The sequence below is a fragment of the Porites lutea genome, chromosome 6, assembly GCF_958299795.1.
Source record: "Porites lutea chromosome 6, jaPorLute2.1, whole genome shotgun sequence".
Taxonomy (NCBI): domain Eukaryota; kingdom Metazoa; phylum Cnidaria; class Anthozoa; order Scleractinia; family Poritidae; genus Porites; species Porites lutea.
In genome coordinates, this window is record NC_133206.1 from 16,721,981 (window position 1) to 16,744,597 (window position 22,617).

The window sequence follows — 22,617 nt, forward strand, 5'->3', positions numbered from 1 at the left end:
AATGTTATCGTTAAGTCCATTGCGTTGAGACCACGTCCTCCAAACATTCTTTCACAGATCTTAGCAGTAATGACTGTGCATTTTTGTTTACTAACTTTCTGCTTATAGTTCAAGCCATCTTTTGCGAATCTGGCAAAGATTTACGAGAGATACTCGTCCGGTTCCTTGTCTTCGTATTTGAGCATGTCGTTTGGACCTCGTTATCTCCTCAAAGAATCTAAAGAGTCCGATGGCTTCGTATTCGACAATATCGTCGTTAAGACTGCTTCCGTTTGGGCCAGCAAACGTTAGGGCGGCCCATACAGTTGCTGATAACATTGTTATACCATCCATTTTTCTTGTGATACCATTGGTTGCCCGAAAACCAATCAAATATCCGAAATGTTCCAGCTGCCTTGTAACTCTTGCTGTACGTCTTCGCTTTAATGGCCTAACTTCAAAATTTAGGTAACAGGCTTGGACGAAACTGCTGCTCAAGAGCTTACATTAAAACGACCTAATGTGTACTTAATCCACACACGCGAAGCATTAAGAGTACCAACATCCTATTCATTTCTACTCAAATCTATCTTGGGTGAGTTTAAGTTATCTAATAGCATGAAGGCCAATGAAAGCTTGTTAGGACCTTTTCTATGAGGAGATCTCGTCAGTACCTGTATAATAAATTATGTCAGTTACAGTGATTTAATGTAACCGAAATGTAACTGAGTGTCAAGTTATTGTCCTTTTGTTTTTTCTGAGTAGAAATCACATTCTTTGTGAATTATACTGTAACTCAATGTTCGTTTATTCGGTTGGCAAGCTGTTTGTTATTCTTGCTCTTTTGTGCTCAATTAAAAATTTGCCATAATTTACCCTTTTGTAATTTCTGCAAGTTTGTTGAAGATCTGATATATTACACACGAGCAGTTTTGTTTCTTGGAAAGAAAGCTAAGGCGGACAAGTTTCCCTCGTGTTGAGAAACACAATTAGGGGAATCTGAGAGAGTACACCAGGAGTTTGTCCCTGCCTTGCTCCAGTTCTCTTCTTTGATTCTACAGGCGGACAAGTCTCAAGTTGGATATACAAACATTAAGTGGCTGATGCCAAGGATATCCGTCTTATAAAGAGCCCACTGTTTTAGTAAATAATCTAAATAATTATACTCTTTAGCCGGGGAGAGAATATTTTCCAAATGACGAACACGCCTGCTAAATGTTTCAGAATGTAAGATTAATTCCAAACTGTTTCCATCCCTGCGACGACTCAAAGATTCCGTGTCATTTGATAGCCCTTCTTTGTATTTTGAAAGGGAGTAATTTGCATCAGGTTGTTCCGTGTAGCTCATTATTTGATATAAGCTTTAAGTATTAGTTTCACTACATAACGCTCGTATATTAAAAGTATGTGGAACATACATAGGCACTCTTTGTGAGGATGTTCCTTGTGGCTCAGTCCCAAATGCAAAACATTCACTTGTGTGTACTGAATATAAGGCAATCACGTGAAGCAGCTATTTCCAGTGTACAGTCGACTCTCTCTTAGCGGACACTTCTATAAGACGGACACCTCTGTAAAACGGACACCTAGAGTTGGTCCCTGCCTTTCTTTGCTCCCTCTATTTGACTCTCTATAAGATGGACACCTCTCTAAGACGGACACTTAGTGCCGGTCCCAAAGGTGTCCGTCTTAAAGAGAGTTGACTGTAACTACTATTCACACCCCTTCCATTTTTCTAGTTCTTAATATGCATAGTTCACTCCCTCTTTCGTGCATTGACCATCTTTCTGAGGATGTTGCTTTTCGCTCCGTCTCAAAGTGTAAAACATTCACTTGTGTCAACTAAAGCTAATACAGTCGCGTGAAGCACTGAGCTCTTTCCACTGTAATTCCTATTCACTCCTTCCATTTTGTAGGTTTTAATCTGATTTGCGTAGTTCATTCCTTCCTTCGTTCGCACAGTCTTGGTTGATTAGAGGCTCTCCCGCAAAGAATTGATAAGGCCCTCACCCCCATTTTAAACATTGGCCATTTACAGCTTCACCTCTTGATCTTTCTCTGTCTTTGGCTTAACGTCTCCAGAGTGGTTCTGTGGTGCTTTCACTTCTTTGTTTTAGCCTTCATGTCTCTTTACCAGGTTTTTCGAGGGTTCCCTCTCTTTCTTGTCTTAGAGGCTACATCTAAGTGCCTTAATTCCTTAAGATGATTTCTTGGGGTTTCCTTAAGGAATGGCAAATCCACCACCACTATACCTTTTATCTACGTTGTGGTCTTAATAATTTACAGTGCTACCAACTGTCTAAGGGCGCTTTCTAAAAGTCAGAACTGGCCGGCTGGACCATGGCCGGACCAGTCATTTTGACGATGAAACAGGCTTTTTGCAACAGTTTTTTTGCTGAAAAACCATCTCCTTTCGTGTCAGGTATGTGGAGTTTAACTGATCCGGCTGGATAGTGTTGATTAAAAAGGAAATTTAGATTACGACGGGAATGGTGTGGCCGGTCAGTTCTGACAAATGGAAAGCGCCCTAAATTTCTCCATTTTTAGCCCTCACGGCGAGGACGTAGGGCTGGCTTTTCAGAGGCCCTGCAATGTTGAATTTGACTTTGTTATCCTTTGCAAGAATTGAATTTAAAGGAATTATGAATTAATACCGTAAGGAGAAATATGATCTCTCTGAGAAACTTTAGTGGATTTCAACGGAATTGATATTTCTTTGTAGTTTTGCCTCGTATGTAATAATCACATGAGTTCATTGGACGAATTTGTTTTAGCAGTGAGGATTAAAAATAATGCTATTGCCACGGTCTGAAGTAGAGCCTTCAAGAAGTACATAAATAGATAAAGTCGTGACCTTATTATATCTCTTTTTCATATCCTTTTGGTATTTGATACATATTTAGTTTCTTCATTCTGTCTATACCTATCCTCACTTAATTTTTGTGTAATGTACTCCAAAGGGTAGAGCAACAACCACAACGGGGATATTACAAAATCCTAGAGCTGCCAAGTGTCATTTTCAGCCCGCTCCATTTCTCTCGTACGAGAGGCAGAATACGCTTTCGTAAGACTCCCTATATGAACCCTTCTTCAACACCCCCTTCGGGATGTAAGTAATCCGGGGAAGAAAAGCAGTTGGGAGACCCTTTCTCCAAAGGTGATTAATGTAGGGCCTCAAGTGCGCGTTAAAAATGCTCAACGTGCTTACATTCATTAATTTAATTAATGAATGTAAGCATTCTTAATAAGAAAACTTAAAAACCTTGAAAAGCTCACAAATATAAATATTAGATAGAGAAATGGAACTAGTACTTATCATTAGAAAGATAAGTTTTAAGTTTCGTTTAAAAAAAAAGTCAAGGAGATTCAGATAGTAAAATTTGTATCAACTTCCAAAGTTTAGGAGTCATACGCGTAGCGCTTAGATTCAAGTTATGTGTGACAACTACATCTTCAAGAGAAGCAACGTATAGAATTAAAAGTAGGGGCATCAGGTTAAGTCCCTGGGCAACACCAAATCTTCTAAGGGTAGATGCCAATGATGACAGATTGCGTGCGTATACAGAAGAAGGTAGTAAGCCACTTAGGAGAGGTATCGTTAAATCCAAAGTAGCTTCCTTGTCTGGATTACAGATCCTCGTGATCAAGGGTATCATTGGCACAAATGTCTTTTACAGTTACAAAACACCTTTCTCTCTCCTTCTATTTGGTATTTTGGGTTCTCTCCCTTGAGAGGAACTTCCCTTTTTAGTAGTCTTTTTAAAAGGAAATGTTTAGACGATGTTAAGGTAGCGCTATTCACTAGCGCTGTTCACTGACTCTAAGGGGGATAGTTGTTTCAGTAATTACCAAATCAGTGGGATAAAAATGTAAAAAAGGAACTTTTTTGTATATTAAAAACGTTACTTAGTAGGAAGTTTGTTTACAATTTACAAACATTTAGGGGATTTTGTCAAGTGCGTTTTTACGATTTTGTTGCAAATTCAGTAAGAAAATAATTTTCTGCCTACCAGTAAACACCGACAAGCTGAAGTTCGTCGCTTTCTTGGTATTTGTTTGTCCGACTGCTTCATTTATCGCTCAAATTTCGTCTTCCAAAAATTTCTCGAAACGAGACGCCATCTTGGTTTCGGTCGCAAAACAGTGAATAGCCAAGGATATTCTGAGTTACGGGAGCCAATCAAAACTCGCGAAAGTTGCTATTCACTGATTTGGTAAATACTTATAAAAAGTATTTTATAAGTTCAGCAGTACTATTTACGGTTGTTTTCGCCAAGAACAAAGACGAGGAAAAGCACTGCAATTCGAAAAAGTTATGCTAACTGTTTCAGCTTGTGTCAATTGTGTCCTGATATTTTCAAGAACGAAAACGTTGATGCTCGTGTTTCGTAAAGAAGTGCTAACTTTACAAGTGCAAAGAAACTTTTTACGGTTGTCTTTAGCCAAGACCTAAGGCAAGGAAAAAGGCGGCAACTTGGAAAGTAAGGCTAACGTTGTGTCAATTGTGTCTCAGACAAATTTCTAGAAAATAACATGTTTCGCTTTCACTCACTAAATTCACCGGGACACTAACCCTTTGGAGTCGCAGATGCGGCTTGCGCAAGAGAAAAAAATACTTACCCATAACTTAACAAACTTAGTACCAGATTTTCCATGACAGGAATCCTTTAAAAAAGTAGGCGGATTGACAAAACTATGCGAGTATGTTCTCTAAGCTTTCAGGCTTTAAATCACGCATTTCTATTTCAAAAGCTGCACGGTTCTCTCCAATTAAGAAATAATAAAATTCGCACCCTGTTTCATCAGGAATGAAAAAGTACCTTAAACCTTGAATTTCTTACTGTAGGGAATGAGTAATTGTCTCTCCATCCATCAGGACTTAGCAGTTGCTCAAGTCAAGCTGATTTTAAGGCTTGGATTAACAGAGTCTACATTGTAGTAGTTCCTGTTATCTGGATTATCCATTCCAGCTTCGGTTTTTTGACCTAGATGCAAACAGCAAACCATTAAAATGGTTTCCCTGAAGGCGTTGTATATGATATCCTTGAATGGCCTGATTAGTGACCATTACTGGAGCCATCCTGCACTTATTTGAGAGTCGATGTACCTCGAAGGCTTTAAAGTCTTTACACTATACCTTACAAAGTTCAGGTGCATATTAGTTTGAAATTCTATTTAGTGGATACTGGTCACCTTTGTTAATTTCTCGACACCAGTAACTTTTTCCTGGTTTACAGTAGTCTGTGGACCTCGCCTAACGATCGTCTTACCATGGTAAGCATTATAAACCCTCCTAGTCAAGAATACATTATGTTGAGTTCTGGTCATTCTAGCCCAGGTTGCAGACCACTTATGCCAAAATCTGATTGTTTTGGTGAAGTTCCTCACAAAGCATTACAAGGGAAAATGGTTGCAAGAACCATATATACTCTATAGAACTTTGGGGCGACATGAATATACGTCTCTGTTTAGAAATTACCTTTGCTTGTGTTTATTTGGTTTGCGTCTCTAAAAATCTAATTTGTTTTCAAGGCTCTGATTCCGTTGTGTATCGAGGTTGAAGAGTGAAAGGGCAGCTCTAGCGCGGTCGATTTCCACGTCCAAGAATGAACGCGATGTTGCACTTGCGACCAATGATTGTACCAACACAGAAAGAGAACCATTCATGAGCAAATGATTGTCCAGGTTACTTGAGCCCTTCACAACCTTGCTTTTGGTGACCTCCAGTACGATGCTAATAGTTTGCTTCAGTGGCTAGTCATGACCTGTGGAGACCTTCGCCCTGCATGCAGTGTCTCTTATTCTCCATCCACATAAGTCCTTAACTTATCTATGCGCGAGACCCATGGTCAAATAACCAGGCAGCGAAGCAAAGGGCTGCATCACAGCTGCACACTCCTCTGATCTGTTCCTTTTTCTGGTTTTCACACGGTTACAAACTCATAACCCTATGCTTCTTCCAGGCGACACACCTTGTCTCCCTGAGAGGGAGCCCTCATCGTCGATGCCGCAGGGGTCTCTGGGTTGGCTGATAAACAGGCAGCGAAGTAAAGGGCTGCATCTCAGCCGCACACTCCTCTGTTCCTTTTTCTGATTTTCACATGGGTACAAACTCATAACCCTATGCATCCTCCAGGTGACACACCTTGTCTCCCTGAGAGCGATCCCTCATCGTCGATGCCGCAGGGGTCTCTGGGTTGGCTGATAAACAGGCAGCGAAGTAAAGGGCTGCATCTCAGCCCCACACTCCTCTGCTCCTTTTTCTGATTTTCACATGGGTACAAACTCATAACCCTATGCATCCTCCAGGCGACACACCTTGTCTCCCTGAGAGGGAGTCCTCATCGTCGATGCCGCAGGGGTCTCTGGGTTGGCTGATAAACAGGCAGCGAAGTAAAGGGCTGCATCTCAGCCCCACACTCCTCTGTTACTTTTTCTGATTTTCACATGGGTACAAACTCATAACCCTATGCATCCTCCAGGCGACACACCTTGTCTCCCTGAGAGCGAGCACTCATCGTCGATGCCGCAGGGGTCTCTGGGTTGGCTGGCTGATCCTGAGGTGTAAATGATGAAGAAGAGAATTGAGTTTCCACCAACGGCAGTACTTCGTTTTATCTATATTCTGCTTTTTGCTTCTTTTATTCGCTTTCTTTTAGGCGCGCCAAGTGAGATGATATGTTCTACCTTTATTTGTCCGCCATAAGATAATGAAGATGAATATTATTGTTATTATTATTATTATTATTATTATTATTATTATTATTATTATTATTATTATTATCTTTTGCTGGTGCTGTCACTCGAGAAAATTCCAAAAATGTTAACGAACTCCAGCTTTGTTTGTTTGTTTGTTTTTCAGTCACTCAAAGGGCAAGTTTTTATTGATCAACTTACTTTCACTACATTTTCTGTTTGGTTTATAGTGAAGTCTTTTCTGTGCCTGGTAATACCTTTTTTGTTTAGTGGTACTCGTGGGGTGAATATAGAAACGAAAATATTGGCAATCGATATACACCGGAGAACGTTTCATGCATAATTTCACCTAATAGACCTTAAAAAAGTTGTTAAGTTAGAATAGAACCTAAATGGTTGTCCTTCTCTTTTGTAGTTATAGTATCAGTCTATTTGACTGTGCTCCAACAATGCTGTGTTAAAAAATCAAGTTCACTCATGTTGGGGTGCCATGATTATTGAACTTGTGAGAAAAATGATTAAATCAAAATAAAATGTAACGTAGTTCTTCACGATTGCGATGTGACAGTTTGTAAGACGTTCCAGCACACTGTATTTTAGTATAGTATCAAACTATCACAAAAAAGGAAGGAACAAAATTGAAAATAAAGTTTGCAGGGGTTTTTCGCTGTCTCTAAAAATCCGATCCCTGATCCCTCGCAATACAGTTGACTCCACTGCTTTGTTTTAACCCACACACCCCGCCATATCCCGCCCTTTTTTAATCCACAGATCTCTGAACCCACATAACTGTAGCTTGTTTGGACCCTGAAATATGGCTCAACTTTAATTAGGGTCCGGTGTTACATGTAATATAGATTTTGAACTGAAGCTTTGATGTTTTCCCTTAGGCTAAATGCAGGGGGTGATCCTGAACGGAAATATCGAAAATTGTTGATCAGTACGTGTTACCACACCGATTTCTTCTTTGGCAGTCATTGCGTTGAAGAATAAAAACAAAAGCACACTAAAATATTGATTTAACGGTAGGAAGCTACCTAACCATGGGGTACATGTGTTATTTGAGACTCTTAGTCCAGAATAACTCAATAGAAATCACTTTACGATTCTCCCGGGCAGACCTCAAATGAGAGTTGTCTTTGAGATGTTGTTTTGCCAGCATTTACACCATACCCTGGTGCACACTTTCCTTTTTAGGGCCCTGAGTATTTTCGAGGCAAGTTCTTTGTTAGAATGACAGTTGAGGTTGGTTAATCGATCGAGTGATGGCAGTATCGTTTCCACGCAGTTGAAATCATATCAGACGATTCTAGAGATTTCTGTCTTTACATGCTTCTCCAAAAAATGATCTCCTTCAACTCGACTATCAAACAGATGCCAAGGGGAAGAGGAATGCCAAAGTTTTGCGACAGGTCAGTGCAAAATGTGTTTCGCTTTCATCCCAATCTTTCGACACGCATGACCCGTTTCCTGTTGGCCAAAAAATTTACCTCCTTGAACTAAGTTATGCTGGAATGTCCTAACTAATCCATATCAGTACAGAATCCTTTTATCGCATTTCAATTGACTATTCTCGTAAAAGCTGTTGAATCATGGCTATTAATGAATAATTTGGGAGGTACAGAATGCAGGCAACGCCCCAGAAATTAGTTGTATGAGCTTTACCGTCAATTACGAGTAGGCGCTCAATTAAGAGTTTTCAGGATGTTCGAACGACATATCATTGCTTGGGAAAGTGTCACTTTTTCCACACCCTAACACGACATATCTCAGATTGATTGTCTCTGGAAGAAGTGGGGACTGGGGGCAGGCTGTAAGACGGGTGTATTACACTGTAAGGGGTTCAGTTTCAAAGAAAATTGGTCCGAAATAGGACACAGAAATCCGAGAGGTTTTCTCTAGATAACAAAATTATCTACTGGCAAACTAACTGCACCGCAGCGAAATTTTAACACTAATTTTCATGTCTATGTTCGTGTAATTAGTGTTTATATGGAAATGTTGTTGTGACTTTACTCACAGACCCAATTGTTCTAGCTTAAAAATGGCAGTTTAAAGCAGTTTATAAGATGCTAAACCCAATTGTGGGTTAAAAGTTTGATCCTTAGTTAGGGTTTAACGACCTTCGGGCAGCTCGGACAAGTAGTAACCAGATTTGCTTTAGGGAAGTGTTCTTATCTATGAGAGTTTTGGAATCAAAATGTTTAACAGTATTCTTCCTCCCACCTCCGCACCCGTCATCGTAGTATTAATACATCTGGAGAAAAGGCAATTTCAAAGCTGTCTTAAAACAATTGAGTTTAAAGTTACATGATGTGAAAGCCCCTTGCTGCTTGTAGTTACGTGTTTCACATTTTATAAATTCTTTTGTACCTTGGATTGTGCCTCTCAGTTGAAGTAAGGCCAAGGGCAAGGGATCCACTGAATTAGTTGCAAAATAGAAAATTCGGATCATTATACGTTTCTGGGAAACTGCCCACCTACCCCTCCCCTAAGCCAACAATTGGCCGTAAGTGAGAAGTAAGTGTTAATGTTGGCTTAGGGGGAGGGGTAGGTGAGCAGTTTCCGAGAAACGTATACAGTCGACTCTACCTTAACGGACACCTCTAAAAGACGGACACCTCTGTAAAACGGACACTTAGAGTTGGTCCCTGCCTTTCTTTACTCCCTTTATTTGACTCTCTATAAGACGGACACCTCTCTAAGACGGACACTTAGTGCCGGTCCCAAAGGTGTCCGCCTTAGAGAGAGTTGACTGTAATGATCAAAATTCAATGGCACTGAGAGTTATTCGCGTAAGAGTTAGAAATCAAGACAGATCACCTATCGTGAACAAAATCAGTTGAAGTATCACAGTTTTTTGGGTCAGTTCTTTTCTTGTTAGTGAAAAACCAAATAACTAAAAATGAATTTAAAAACGTGGGTCCTTTAAGCAATGGTTCATTTGTTATAAGTATTCGTAAACCTTCAGCTATTTGTGTTTTCATTTAACTTTGTTACCTCAACGTCATAATCGTGTAACGCTATTTTGTCAAGTCTTTAGCATTTTTTTCAATTGAACGTATCAACAGAGTCGTGATTATAATATGCGCCACATGCGACGTTATATTGAACGTATATCATTGTTTTGTTGTCGCAAGTCTTCCTAGATATGACGTAAAACTCTTGAAAAAGATGAAATTCTCTTTTAAGTCTCGAGAAACTATTGCTACCGCTACAGAACTTCCATTTGAATGGTTGCATCATAGTCCCTAGTTCACGTATTCAAATTACGAGTGTAAACTGCAAAAATAGCGTTCAATTATCATTCTTCTTCTTCTTCTTCTTCTTCTTATTATTATTATTATTATTATTATTATTATTATTATGCTTTGGATCGTTTCCGCAATGGAAACTAAGATAGGAAAACGAAAATTCCTCTTTTATGACCTTGATGGCCACAACGAAATTGTCAGACACGGAGCTGATACAAAGTATAGTTAAATTTACCTTTTTGGGGAAAGGTCGTGGAACTTAGATAAACTCTGACCAGATATGTTTGTCAGTTTATTGTTGTTTTCTGTTTCTTTGGCAAATGTGCAGAGTCCCCTGAAAAGGAAAACTAATGTGCAATGTTTCTTTAGTGCGAAGTCAAAATGCGTCTGTCACTTATACTGCTAAGAAAACGTTTAGAGATATGGAAGATGCAAAGGATGATTAAATTTACTTTTGCTGTAGAGGGATATCGCCTTGTTTGACAGTCAATATGTTCAGAATAGTTCTGCAGTGCCTGAAACATGTTACTTCCTTTGTTTTTATTTTTCTGGCCTCATCAGTTTTTGAAAATATACAAATTGTGGAACAGTCTTTTCTTTCTCTGCGATCAAATTGGTTATGTTACCTAAAAAATGTGTATTTAAAGCTCAAGAACAAGCTTTTTACTGATTTGCTATGAGTTAAAAATTAGGGTACATCTAAAACACTTCAGCAATCACGAGCCAAAGGCGATTAGTCGACAAAAACGTCTCAAGCGGGTTACTACAAGGAAAAATGTTCAGGTAAATTTAATCAAAGTGTGTCCATGTGCTACAGATGGAACTGGAATTTGGAAGCGTTGATTTTTGAGGGAAGGGTACAACCGAAGTATCAGGAAAAACATTTCCCGCAGCAAGGTCGAAAACCAACGACAAACTCGACCGGTATGGCGTCGAGGGCGCGAATTGAACCCGGGCGAAACTGGTTGGGAGGCAAGTGCTGGAGAAAATAGCTCTCAGAATCTCTAGTTTGTTTTAATAAAAATTTGTCAACTTATTTATTACGCTGCTGAGTGGCAAAGATTTACAAGAAGTGGCATGTTAACGCCAAAGGTCGTCAGAGAAAAGGGAAACCACAGGTGCAATTTAATTTACCTTGATTTTAATCTTTCCTGATAAAGTGTATCGTAAAGTGTCGTTACTTGTTTCATTCATGAAAATATGGCATCTGGTCGGTTCTTGAGGTTTGTTATTCTTGTAGATTTTCTTGCTAACCATAATATGGATCACAGATGTGAAACGATTAATTGTTTCGACCCCTTCACAGGTTTTTAACGGATTTGTAATCCCCCACTTTCAGGAAGTGAAACATCTTATTATGTTACAGATTAGCGATTTATCACCCATTCAGTTTGTCAACACTTTTACGCTACAAGTGAGTGCTGATCCAAAACGGATGGGATCAAGGGAATTACAGAAACACGCGTCACATCGCGCGGACCGACGTTAAATGATACCAGCCTGCCCTCAGCCATGCTTTGTTTCTAGTTCCTTGGCACTTAAGAAAACAATATTTTTGTGACCTTTTCAATGTAGCTAACATATCAATTGATGGTGAACAGGTAAATAGGGCTGCTACTAATATCTCTTGTTCGTGTGCTGTGCACTGTAACCCAAACGCTTGGCAGATCCCTCCTGTGTAAATGTCGCTAGTTCGCATGTGGCCTCCCCAACAGTGCCTTGCATCAAATTGTTTTACTCATAGTTCTGGGAGACCTCCCTGTGTCTGCCCTAGGAAATAAGAACCATATCTATTACAGTCTTCTTTTCTTGTCAATGGCAACACTTCTGCTTTTGTTTCACAATTGTCATTGTTATTTCTATAAGTATCATTTGGGCTATTTGGCCTTTGAAGTCCGCCCAGAAGGAAATGAAAATGATAAAACTTGCTCTATACTTTGCATAGCCTTTGTGATGCCGCAATCACGTACCTTTGCCAGGTTTTATCCCGCGAGAGCAGATTTCAGTGTAGGGCGTGGGATATTTGCACGTAGTCAGTTGTTCTACTTCTTTTGACTTGAGGAACATTTAAGGTTACTCCATAAGCATAAAACTGGGACTGGGATCCGGCTTAATGTTACTCTTAACTTCCGGCTTGATTCAGTGTTAAAAATGGCAAGCTTAAGACTACCATGCTATGTTTCCTGGGTGATTATGCTCACATGTCTAACAACTAATGTAAACAAGAGAGACAGTAAGATAAAAATGGCGATTTTGGCTTTTGAAGTAACATAATTTTAGGTGACCGTGAACTTAGATGTTTGTCAGTTTTTGTACGTACAATGTTCGTGGGAGTGTGATGATGGTTGTGCATTTGGTAAACACAACATTTCTCATGATTTCTGTTTCTCCTTATTCCATGTGTAGTCTCTTATTCAACTCTCAGCAGTGTAATAGTGGTATAACAGAGTAACAGAACTTGACCTAAGTCTTATGAATTTGTCTCAATCCCTACTTCAGATTTTCGTGTGGATTTTCACTATAACGGTACGGCGTCGCTCAAGAACTGCAATAGCTCATTTATGTGAACACCTTTATTCGTCAATATGACGCTTAGAAAAACAAAGATTTACAGTGGAGCGTCTTTGTTTTTAATAACACATTAGAGTTTCGATGACTTAGCAATTATATAATGTGTTTATGAAGGGTTGTAGATCCACTTTTTGTTGCAAATTGCGTTCAGGTACAAAACAGTCAAAACCATCGATCTTGTAACGTGTCTAGTAGTTTACCGTGAATATTTTGTACTACAGTTCACTGTTTCTCAAGGTTCGTTTATAGCCAAAACGAAGCGAAGTAGACAAAACTAAAAAGACTTTAATATTAAGGACGCCACGAATTGTCTCGGATCGAGAAGGAACTAATCAAAACATCGCATCTTTTTATAAGCACCTATCTAAAAATAAGCATTTTAATTATTTTTTCACCGATGTTTTTACTTTGTTAAATTGTATGATTTATCTGTTGTCATTGTTAGTCAAAGCGAATAAAAATTTCTTTGTTTTCACACGCTCGATGGGTTGAATTCGACCCCCTGTCTGCATTGCTCAACAAAAAGTAATAACTATACCAATCATGCCCCAACGCGAGTACTCTCTGCTGCTGCTCACTTCACAGCCACTTGAACAAATCCCATCACTTAACGAGTTTACGTCGCTTCTAGATGCTAATCAGTGCAACAATGCCAAATTTACAAGTGTGGTTTGATGATATGCTTATCTTTATTACCGCAAAACCGTGACACGTCGTTGCAGGTTTAATGTTTTTGCCATCAATTGAGAATGTAGTCTGGCGACGCGATGCCTTGTCTCCTAGAATCTGAGAATCCGTTTCTAAATTTTCATTTTCAGGCTTTTAACGAACAAAAATAGGAAATAGAGTAGTCGTTCCCCACGGTGTTTGTGTTCTGTTTGTTGTTCGTCGCTTTTCGCAAATAAAAACTCAGGATTTTGGACATTAAGGCCTGACACAGTAATTGGCTAAGGTCACGAAAGTTTTCTCTCTTAACCCAAATCTTTTCGTGAGATGAGTCGCCCTCCTCTGGGCCTTTTCGGTGGCCGTATTCTTGATGTTTACATGTGCCGTTGTTAGTGGCTCCACCTTCCCAGCGACCTACACAGTGCTGCCGCAGTTAATCTTAAATCAAGCGTGGTTTCTCGGAGGGTACACAGCGGGGCGCAGAGCCATTTCAAAAGGTCTATCACAAAGGCTATTTTGAAACCTTCTAGGGCCGTGATTAGCTATTGTAGTCCGCAGTCGGACGTAGAACGTTTAAATATTACATCTAAAAATCAATCGTGGGATACCAGCTAACTCCTCCGGAACATCTTACTAAGTAGAAGTGCTTGTGCAGTTGCAGTTGCAGACCAGTTAACCTCTTAACGTATTCTTCCGGTTGTTTGTCGGTTTTTAATTTCACCACGCCACTCTACTAAATATTCTCTTAAGAGTTTTGAAATTCAATTACATCTCCCCCGGTACAGACAAAAGTATTTTGTTAAGCGCTCAGCAAGAATTACATAAATCCGTGGTGCGTCGGTCACATTAAAATTATTTATTAAAATTTGCAATTTTTGCCCGTCAGTCAACTTAAAACTGTTCTTTTGTTCTTGAAACCCAACAAGAAAAATGTTTTTATCTTTGTCATGAATAGGTACCTCTTTGCCTAGCGTCCCTCTGTCATTTCTGTCTTTTCTTCCAAAAATGAGGAAAAAGTTGGCTAAAAGAGGGAGAAATAACACAAAACATTACCTCAAACCCATCTAAGAACATGGATTCATCTTGTTTTGTGTGACCTGCACTGTTTTTGGTGCACTACGCGAGCGTACGCGCCGCGTGTTAGCGAACACTTTTTTCACAGTTTTTTCAAACGGCAAGCGGTCCAAAATTGACTTTTAAGAAAATGGTAAAATTTATCACGCAAAGATGGCTGCCACCTCACTCAGAATCAGCGCCAAAGCTTCTAAAAGACATTGTCATACTTTGTCTTGTGTTCTCAATAAGCCGGGTACAAATTGGCTTCAGGGAAAGTACGTTTTCTGTTTTCTCGCCTAGGATACTGTAAAGCGATCGAGAGGCTGCCAGCTGGACTCGTTATCCTGCTTCTTCTATAGACAAGCAAATAACAAGGTCCACATAGCAGCTTACAGTTGGAGGATTAAGTTTTGAATTCGAGTTACCTAGGCCATCATTGAGATCTCACTATCTTATGTCTGTAAAATCTTTTTAACTCCTTAACTCGTAGAAGCGGCCACGAGTAAATTTTAAAAGAAATATCTGAATGCCATTTTGCAAATCCTAGAAAACAAATATGATTTAGTTGTAGTTCTATTCAGGTTTCATTTGAATGGGGACAGCATTGTTTTTTTTACAAACTATATACGTACATATCTTCATGGTCGACTCTGGGACTAAGAGGGATATAACATGATAAAAGAGAGTATGCCAGTCACACACAAACTTTATATGGATTGACATTAAACTTAAACAGTATTAAAGTATGTTCCCTATTCGTTTTGAGATGTGTTACCAAGTTCTATCTCCGTCCGTGTGTGTACTTTTTAAGTGATATATTCATCTTGACAAAGATACAATGCAAGTGTATTTACAATATGAAGCTGATGATTGTACTCAAGATTCCGAGTCAATAAGTACTTCGTTTCAGTTTTATTTACCTTCTGTTTTTGTCGCAAACCGTAGAAAAATGCTTCAATCGGAGGCAATTTTGCGATGGGAATCAACAAAAAATCTTGAAGGAGGCACTAACCCTCGCTGGGATCTTTTTTAACAGAAGTACAATCTCGCAGCTGTCCATCTCCCACTCGTTTCTCTGAATTGAATCGATTTTGTTTGAGATTTATTTCGCGTAGAGTTAACTTGCATCTAAAGAAATAGTTTTTAGAAAGGTCTTGTACGCATCTCATTGTGTTATTTTCTTGTTCTGTATAGCTCAGTATATTTAGTTAAACCTGCAAGATAAAGCCTTTGAAAACATAATTGGTATTTCACTGGAAAATGTATTCAGGCTTTGCGGAAAGTAAAGGCAATTTCGGCAAGGTGATAAGACGAGAAATTGACCTACGATTTTCGTAAAATCGCAAAGTCTTTTTTTTTAATTGGCCGTAAATTTAAACGGGGCTTTGTTACGCTTGAAAGCCGCTTGGACAACTGAAATCTGTTGGAAGATTAGCCTTGTTGGTGACAAATTACTAGACGTTGTATTTCTTGAACTTCACCGAGACTCGTAATCGTCAAAGGTAAAGGTTTGCGTCTTGATTATGCTCTGTTATTTGGGGTAATTTTTAGAGCAGAATATCATTGTGGAAGAAAATAATAAAAGGAAGGCCAAGGTGCCCTTACATGTTTAATTAATACCGGTCTAACTTTTCACTCATTATCTTCCCTTCCTCCCTAAACAATCATCATTTTAAGATGAAAGAAAGATACGAGATCTTGTTAATACGGAAGCCAGATAAAAATTGTAAATAGCTATTTTGTCGATAAACGGAATTTTATTTTTCTAAGTTAGGAAAATAAATTAAAAGGTTTTGTTTTAGTTCCTTAATGGAAATCATCGTAGAATACAAACTGTCTTGATAGCTTTAAGCGTGCAGTCGTTATTGTGGCAGCTGAGCAAGTGTGAACATACCCTCGTTATTTTGTCCTGGTTCAAGCCAGCTGAAGTTCAGAGACTTTTCTCTAACAAATTTGAGATTTGTTAAGGTGTTTGGCATTTGAGGTAGTTTTTTTTGGCCACAATTTCCGTGACACTAGGTGAAAAGTTTACTGTTAGTGGCAACCGGTGATAACAGCATGGCCTCCAAATGTTTGTAATTGGTGTGAGCTGTCTCACGAAACGTGACTTCTCGCGAAAAATCAAATATCTGTCTGAGTTCTTCTTTCCGCATTACTCTTTATTTCAAATAAAAAGTTCCTGTTACTTCATATTGTATTTTGTGCAGGAACTGTCAATAAGGTCGCAAAATAATTAACGATTTGCATGTGGTGCTCAATGGTTGTTTTGTCTTTTTCCTTCAACTTGATTTACAGATATTTTGCGCTCACTACATTGAACGTTTTAAACCAGTGGTTTATCGACTTTCAGTCTCTACATTCTCGATTTAATGTCTTTAATGTACGGTAAGAGAAACGTATTTACAAGAATAATACAGCACCTGTACGGCAACAAAATTCAAGGAGAGAGAAAACACTTCATATGCACTCCCTCTTTATCGTCTTATTTTGAAATTAAAAAGTGCTTCCTTAATTTACTACTGTGTAAATCGTTCAGAACGAAAGCTAAATCGTATTATTTATTTCACTTCACTGGCTAAATCGATCTTTATCTGTGTGGAAATATTCTATAAGGATTCTAAGTATGTGAACTTCTTTAGTAAAACATGGTTCTTGCAAGTCAACAAATGTAATAAATCCGCCATTTCAAGTAGTCTAAAAAGCCGTTGAAAACTAACAAGAGTACCATTCTGTGCTGTTCTCAGTGTTCGATCGCCCTCTTGGAGAAGGCGTTCTAGCGGAAGGTTTTATAGGACTGTCCCTGTCTGAACTTATACTATCCCGCTGCCCGTTTGTTTGAGAAATAGGCGGCGACAATGGCCTGAGTCCACCGGTCTCGTGAAGTTTCATGTGTTTTCTTAGTGAGCTGGGATGTGTGTAACTCTTATTGCACCCTTCGATTTTGCAGATGTACGGTTTGTCTGAGGTATGCACGTGAGAGTGCTTTTTCCGGTCGCTCGAGTTGGCGAAGCGACGATCGCAGCCAGGGAACTCACACTCGAATGGCTTCTCACCCGTGTGAGTTCTCTTGTGAATCTTTAGGTTTTCAGACCTAGCAAACAGTTTCCCGCAGCCGTGAAAGGGGCAAGGGAAAGGTTTCTCTCCAGTATGGACTCGAATATGATTGACCAGCTTGTATTTTGCTTTGAAGGGTAGTCCGCTTCTCACGCACTCTTGCCAGTAGCAAACGTGGAGGTTGGAATCATTGATACTTACATGCTCGTCCGAGATATGCGACACTAGATCTTGCATCATGGTGAACTGCTTACCGCAAGGCTTCCGTTTTCCTTGCACTGGGTTCTGGTCTACCCAAAGACAGGTAAGTATTTGGTTTGTGGGCTGTTTTATTAGAGGAAGGTGATACATTCCGGGTCCTCCTGGCCCTCCATAACCTGGAGGTCCATGATCCAAGAAAGGGCTTCCGAGACCGCCTTGTGCAAAGCGATCTGTTCGCGAATAAAAGTCTCCGCGGTACCTGAGCTGATTGTTGAGAACCGGAGGCATTCCATGATGTGGAGATGTTACCTCGTGCCCTGGCGTAAGAGCTCCGTAGTGTATATGCGGATTGCTCGTGACATCTAAGCCTTTATGCGTCACTGCGTGATGGTAGTTTATGTTGTTTCCGTGAATTGGAGCGGTTGGTGGCGAACTGAACATGTTGTGCCTATGTGAGTAATTGGGCGTGTTGGAAGCGATGGGGTCGTGAAGAGCCAACGAGTGAGAACTCGCTATGTTAGCAGAGCCTAAGTGCGAGTCCTGGTGATGGATAAACTCGTGAGGTGGGAAGCCTTGAGCAGAAACATGACGATACGCAGGAAACGAATGGTATAGAGTCTGCTGCGACGACATCCCAGGCGGTTTTTGATCGAAAGCGACAGCTTCGGCTTGTGCTCTGTGCGCTGCTGCAAATCTGATCGACGAAAGATGGCTTCCTGAGTCAAGCAAATGATTCATTCCTAACGGCGAGTCTTTCTTGTGCTCGTGAAGTCCAGCGGTCGAGTTTGTTGGCAAGTTGTTCGCGGACGAGGACCTTAGAGCTGCACCCTCAAATGGCAATGAATACCGCTTGGCAAAACTGCCATCCATTTTAAGGCTTCCCCGGGTTTTGAATATGGATCAACTCTTGGACAGTGTAAATAATAACGAGGCAAACTATTATTAAAGAGAGACTACGCGAAAGTTTTGAGTGCAGTAGCATATGTTACACCGTTAAAACCCAGCGTGAGACTCAACGGACAATTGTCCTGCCAAGAAAGCACGCATGAGCAGTAAAGTGATCCCGGTGAATATTATGATTAGTCGTCTCCCGCAGGGCTGTGGTTATGTTCCTAATTGTTTGATAGCTTCTGAAAACAACACTATATTTGGCATTCCTTTTCTTATTGACTAACCCCGAGCATGAACGATTTCTTTTAGCTTCGAGGCTTTGATCGCATCCAAGATTACGTTCACTTTATCGGAAGCGGCCTGCGTACTTTCTCTGAGAATCTTGCGCCTGTCCACTTTGCTATTTCTCTAAAGTATCGCGAGGAGAGTTCATGTTGTCGTTTAGTAACAGCTACGTTGCAGGTGAGGTTGCGGTGATAGACATATAGGGAGGGACACAATTTGAAAAGCACAGCGGGAAAGAATAAACACCTTGCAGCGATGTCACTCAACGTAGTTACACTTGACGTTGTCGAAGAAAGTTCCCCTCGAAAAAGACTAAGGCCGCCCCGAAATTCGCGTTACTTGGCACTTTTGCTCGTGACATAATGGGAAATCTTCGATGGTTAAACGTTTTAAAAGCAAACACCCTGACACTTCATCTTCAGTGTTTGTCCCAATAAATTTATTAACACCCCGAGAGGCGCAATAGTATTGACAGTAATCGCCAGGAGTCACTATAGTTTGCCTCAGTTTTGCGACCGACATAGGATTTTCGCCAATTCATCATTCAATTGTCCGTGGAGTACTTAGGCGGGCCATAGGGATGGGCCGTACTTCGTGGTACATTACGATAGTTTTTCTCTTTAACGTAGGCGCTAAAGCGAATAACCGCTACAAAAAGTGATTGAAGATGATATCAGATGTTATCTCTCAGGCCTTCTTGCTTGGAATAATGAATCAATAAAGATGTTAAGTGGTCCCCATCGCCTACTATTAAACAGGACCTTCTATAGAAAGGGTAAAACACTGCATTTCATTTGGCTAAGTTTAATTAAGGTCCGCATTGAAGTGACTACCACTGCTAAGTATAATTCATACACGGCACGCCATTGTCCACTGCACTGTGAACTGGGGGTGTTGTAAGAGTGTTTATAGATCACGCGAAGAAGATGAAAAAGTCTCTATAAATTAGTTCACGGCACGCGAGGGCACCCTTCTCCCTCTCCTATAATTGAATGTATTCACCGGGCACTGTCGGCCTAATTTCCGTGGTTTTTCGAACCTAGCAGTAGACCCAGACAAGCTGCACACCTTCAACTTAGAAAAAAAGACAATTTCCACTCTACCCCGCCATGAAGGAGGCAATTACTACCGTGGCTTATTGAATTTTAAATGCCAATTCACAATTTGACTCTATTCCTCGGTGAATGGTTATGCATTGGAAATTGACAGGAAAAACGAAAAGCCATTACAGAAGGTAGATAGCAAGACTTGCAGCCGCTTCCCAAAATTACTTCTTGAAAATATAAACAAATGAAGGGCACGTTTCACCCTTGAAGCTATTTTGCCGCCACATTACATCTTGGATGAAATAAACCTGCTCATTTTCTTTGTAATCATAACTTAAACCGGTAACCTTACGTGATCAAACGATATTTTATTTTTTTATTTTTCTGTACTCATTAAATATTGTGATATCAATCAACTTCGAGTAAAAGAACATTACAGGCCCGTGAGGGTTTTTGTGTGAAATATGTGACTTAGAACATGCCTTTCCACTTGGTTTGGCTATTATCTATCGGTAGATAGTGGTGAATTGTTAAGTTCGATTCTTTCCAGAGTGTTGTTATCTTTTACAAGTCTTACTTCTTTTTGTCAACTATGAGAACGGATGTCTACACCTGCTTGTGTTTACATCAAGCAATATTACTCAGCTGTCTCAATTATTTTCCTCACTTCTATGAAATAAATCAAACAGATAATTGTCCCTGTCGTATCAGAAATTTGATTGGCCCGACAAATAACAAGTTTCGTAATTTTTTCTTGGATAAGTCACTTCGTCCCTCTCGCTATCTTGTTCCTGTCTTAAGTTGAGGTAAAATTAATCCAGGGAACTTTGGTAACAGTTTTCATACATGTCTCTCTATTGGCAACGTATTCAGTTATGTATCCGGTTAGTACGCCCTCCATCTGAGAAGTTAAGAGTTTTTTAATAAACTTCACCCTAGTAAAACTTTTTTAATCATACCGTAACAGCCGTAAAATAAGAAATTAAAAACAGGGCTCACGTCGACTTTACAAGGAAACCATCTTCTTGGTTAAAGTGGCCACAAATCCTTGCAAAATCGTTTCCTTAAATTTGTTTCCAACGGATCGAAATCGTAAGGTACGAAGAGAGCTATATTTAATAAAACTTCAGCATTGGACAGTTTAGGAATAAAATCCTCAATTGGACGTAAACCCGGTCATTTTTTAATCCTTTATTTGCATACTTAGTACCTTATTTCTCGAATATAAAATGGCACATGGTTAGGTTTACATAAGCACGCTGTTGTAGCTCGCCTGCAGCTAAAAAACCTTATTAACAGAAGTTGCCTTTGAAAAAATCATGGCCCAAACACTGCAATTATATAAGACCCTGGTAGATCACTTTGTCTAACATATTTAATTTCCTCTGACTTTAAAAGCCGATCTCGGAAATGAAATTACAGGCGACATAGAGTTGATGTATTACTAACCTTTCCCTTTCTTTAAACTTTCTCAAATAGCGAACGCAGTTCGTTGGTGTTCGCTGATCATTGTTATAGTAGGTAATATGCTTTATCGGTTAAAGCAAACAAGCACGCTTCTATTGCTTTTCCCACCTTGTTACTTTGTAATCTTGGTTTAGATACGAACTTAAACTTAAGGTCATATAACAGTCCTTAGGTTATGACATGTTTGATCAACGCTGCGTTATTAAAACAGCTACATGCTGAATGTTTGCATTTAGACAGGAGTACATTAATCTCTACTTTTTGATTTATTTTCTTCTTGAAAATACGATAAAACAGGACCAAAAATTGCCTATATGTACTAATATGTAGATAAAGAGTCGTCGGTTGGTAATCAGTTCTCATCCCATACTTGATCTTCGCTCCAGCGAATCTGTCATGTTTCCATTAAAGTTAAAATTACCTAAATAAAGGTGCACCCATTCTTCCATACATGAAAATTTGTAATTTTTGTTTTAAACTGGGTGTAAAATATCGTTCGTTAGAGAGTTAGAAGCTTTAAGGTAAATCCTATTTTCAGAACTGCGGCATAGTTTAATTAAAAGTATTTTCGGGCCGCAGAAAACTTGCTAACCAGTGTGACAATCTGATTGCTTCTCCATGAATTTTTAATGTTAGAGTGTTCATTTCTAACCACAAATTATACCTACACTAAAAGTCAATTCGTCGTCGCTTCACTGTCTGTTCTCATCGCAACGGGCAACCCTTTATAGACACTTTATAGCAACCGTCGCGGTCATGTATGAAAGAAAGTTTGTGTGCGAAGTTCTTGCTAACAATCGCTGCTGTAAGAGCTTACATAACATCGACACGAACCCTATTGTGACCACACGTCACTGTCTCACCAAGACGCCGTAAATATCACTCGTAAATGTGGGCTTTAGATGCATGAGTATAGAACGAAAAAGGAACAAATGGCTTTAACTCAATCTTGACCGAACTTTAATTTTCACCCCACGTATCCAACCTCACTAGTTTCTTTTTAAGTTCAATTAAAACTTTAAATGCGAAAAATGTTAGAAATCCTGCTTTTGATATTTTTCTCTGCAGGAGTTTTAAAGGTCGGTTTTCTGAATTAGTTAGGTGAATTCTTGAACGATTGTTTATGTAAACATAACTTCCAGCATAGTTTCGTCGTGGGCGACAAATGCGGTTTTTAAGTGTTATTTTTCTACGGCTGTAGGTATGTATATTCATCCCGAAGAAAGGTTTTTTTCTATGTCTTCTTTGAATACATTTATCCCACCCAAAGGGATCTGTTAGCTAAGTCACAATTTTATATAAAAGCAAAAAGCATTTCCTAATGTCGTCAGATCCAGTCTCAGTGAGCGCGCAACGATGTAACAGGCGATGACTTATTTGCAAGCTGTCTTCCAAGAGAATACCGGTCAAAAACAACCGGAAACTGGTTGTAAATTATCCACTTCCGAGCA

General features: G+C 39.6%; 1 protein-coding gene and 1 long non-coding RNA gene across 2 annotated transcripts in view; one reads left to right on the forward strand and one right to left on the reverse strand.

Annotated features, from left to right (window-relative positions):
• LOC140940923 (uncharacterized) overlaps nucleotides 1–22,617 on the forward strand; it is a 57,795-nt gene that overhangs the window by 19,520 nt on the left and 15,658 nt on the right. The gene's annotated exons all lie outside the window — the stretch shown is intronic.
• Nucleotides 15,970–19,456, reverse strand: LOC140941692 (zinc finger protein ZIC 1-like). The gene has a single exon (XM_073390706.1). It carries the CDS (start codon nucleotides 18,345–18,347, stop codon nucleotides 16,935–16,937), a length of 1,413 nt encoding a protein of 470 aa, XP_073246807.1. The 5' UTR covers nucleotides 18,348–19,456; the 3' UTR covers nucleotides 15,970–16,934.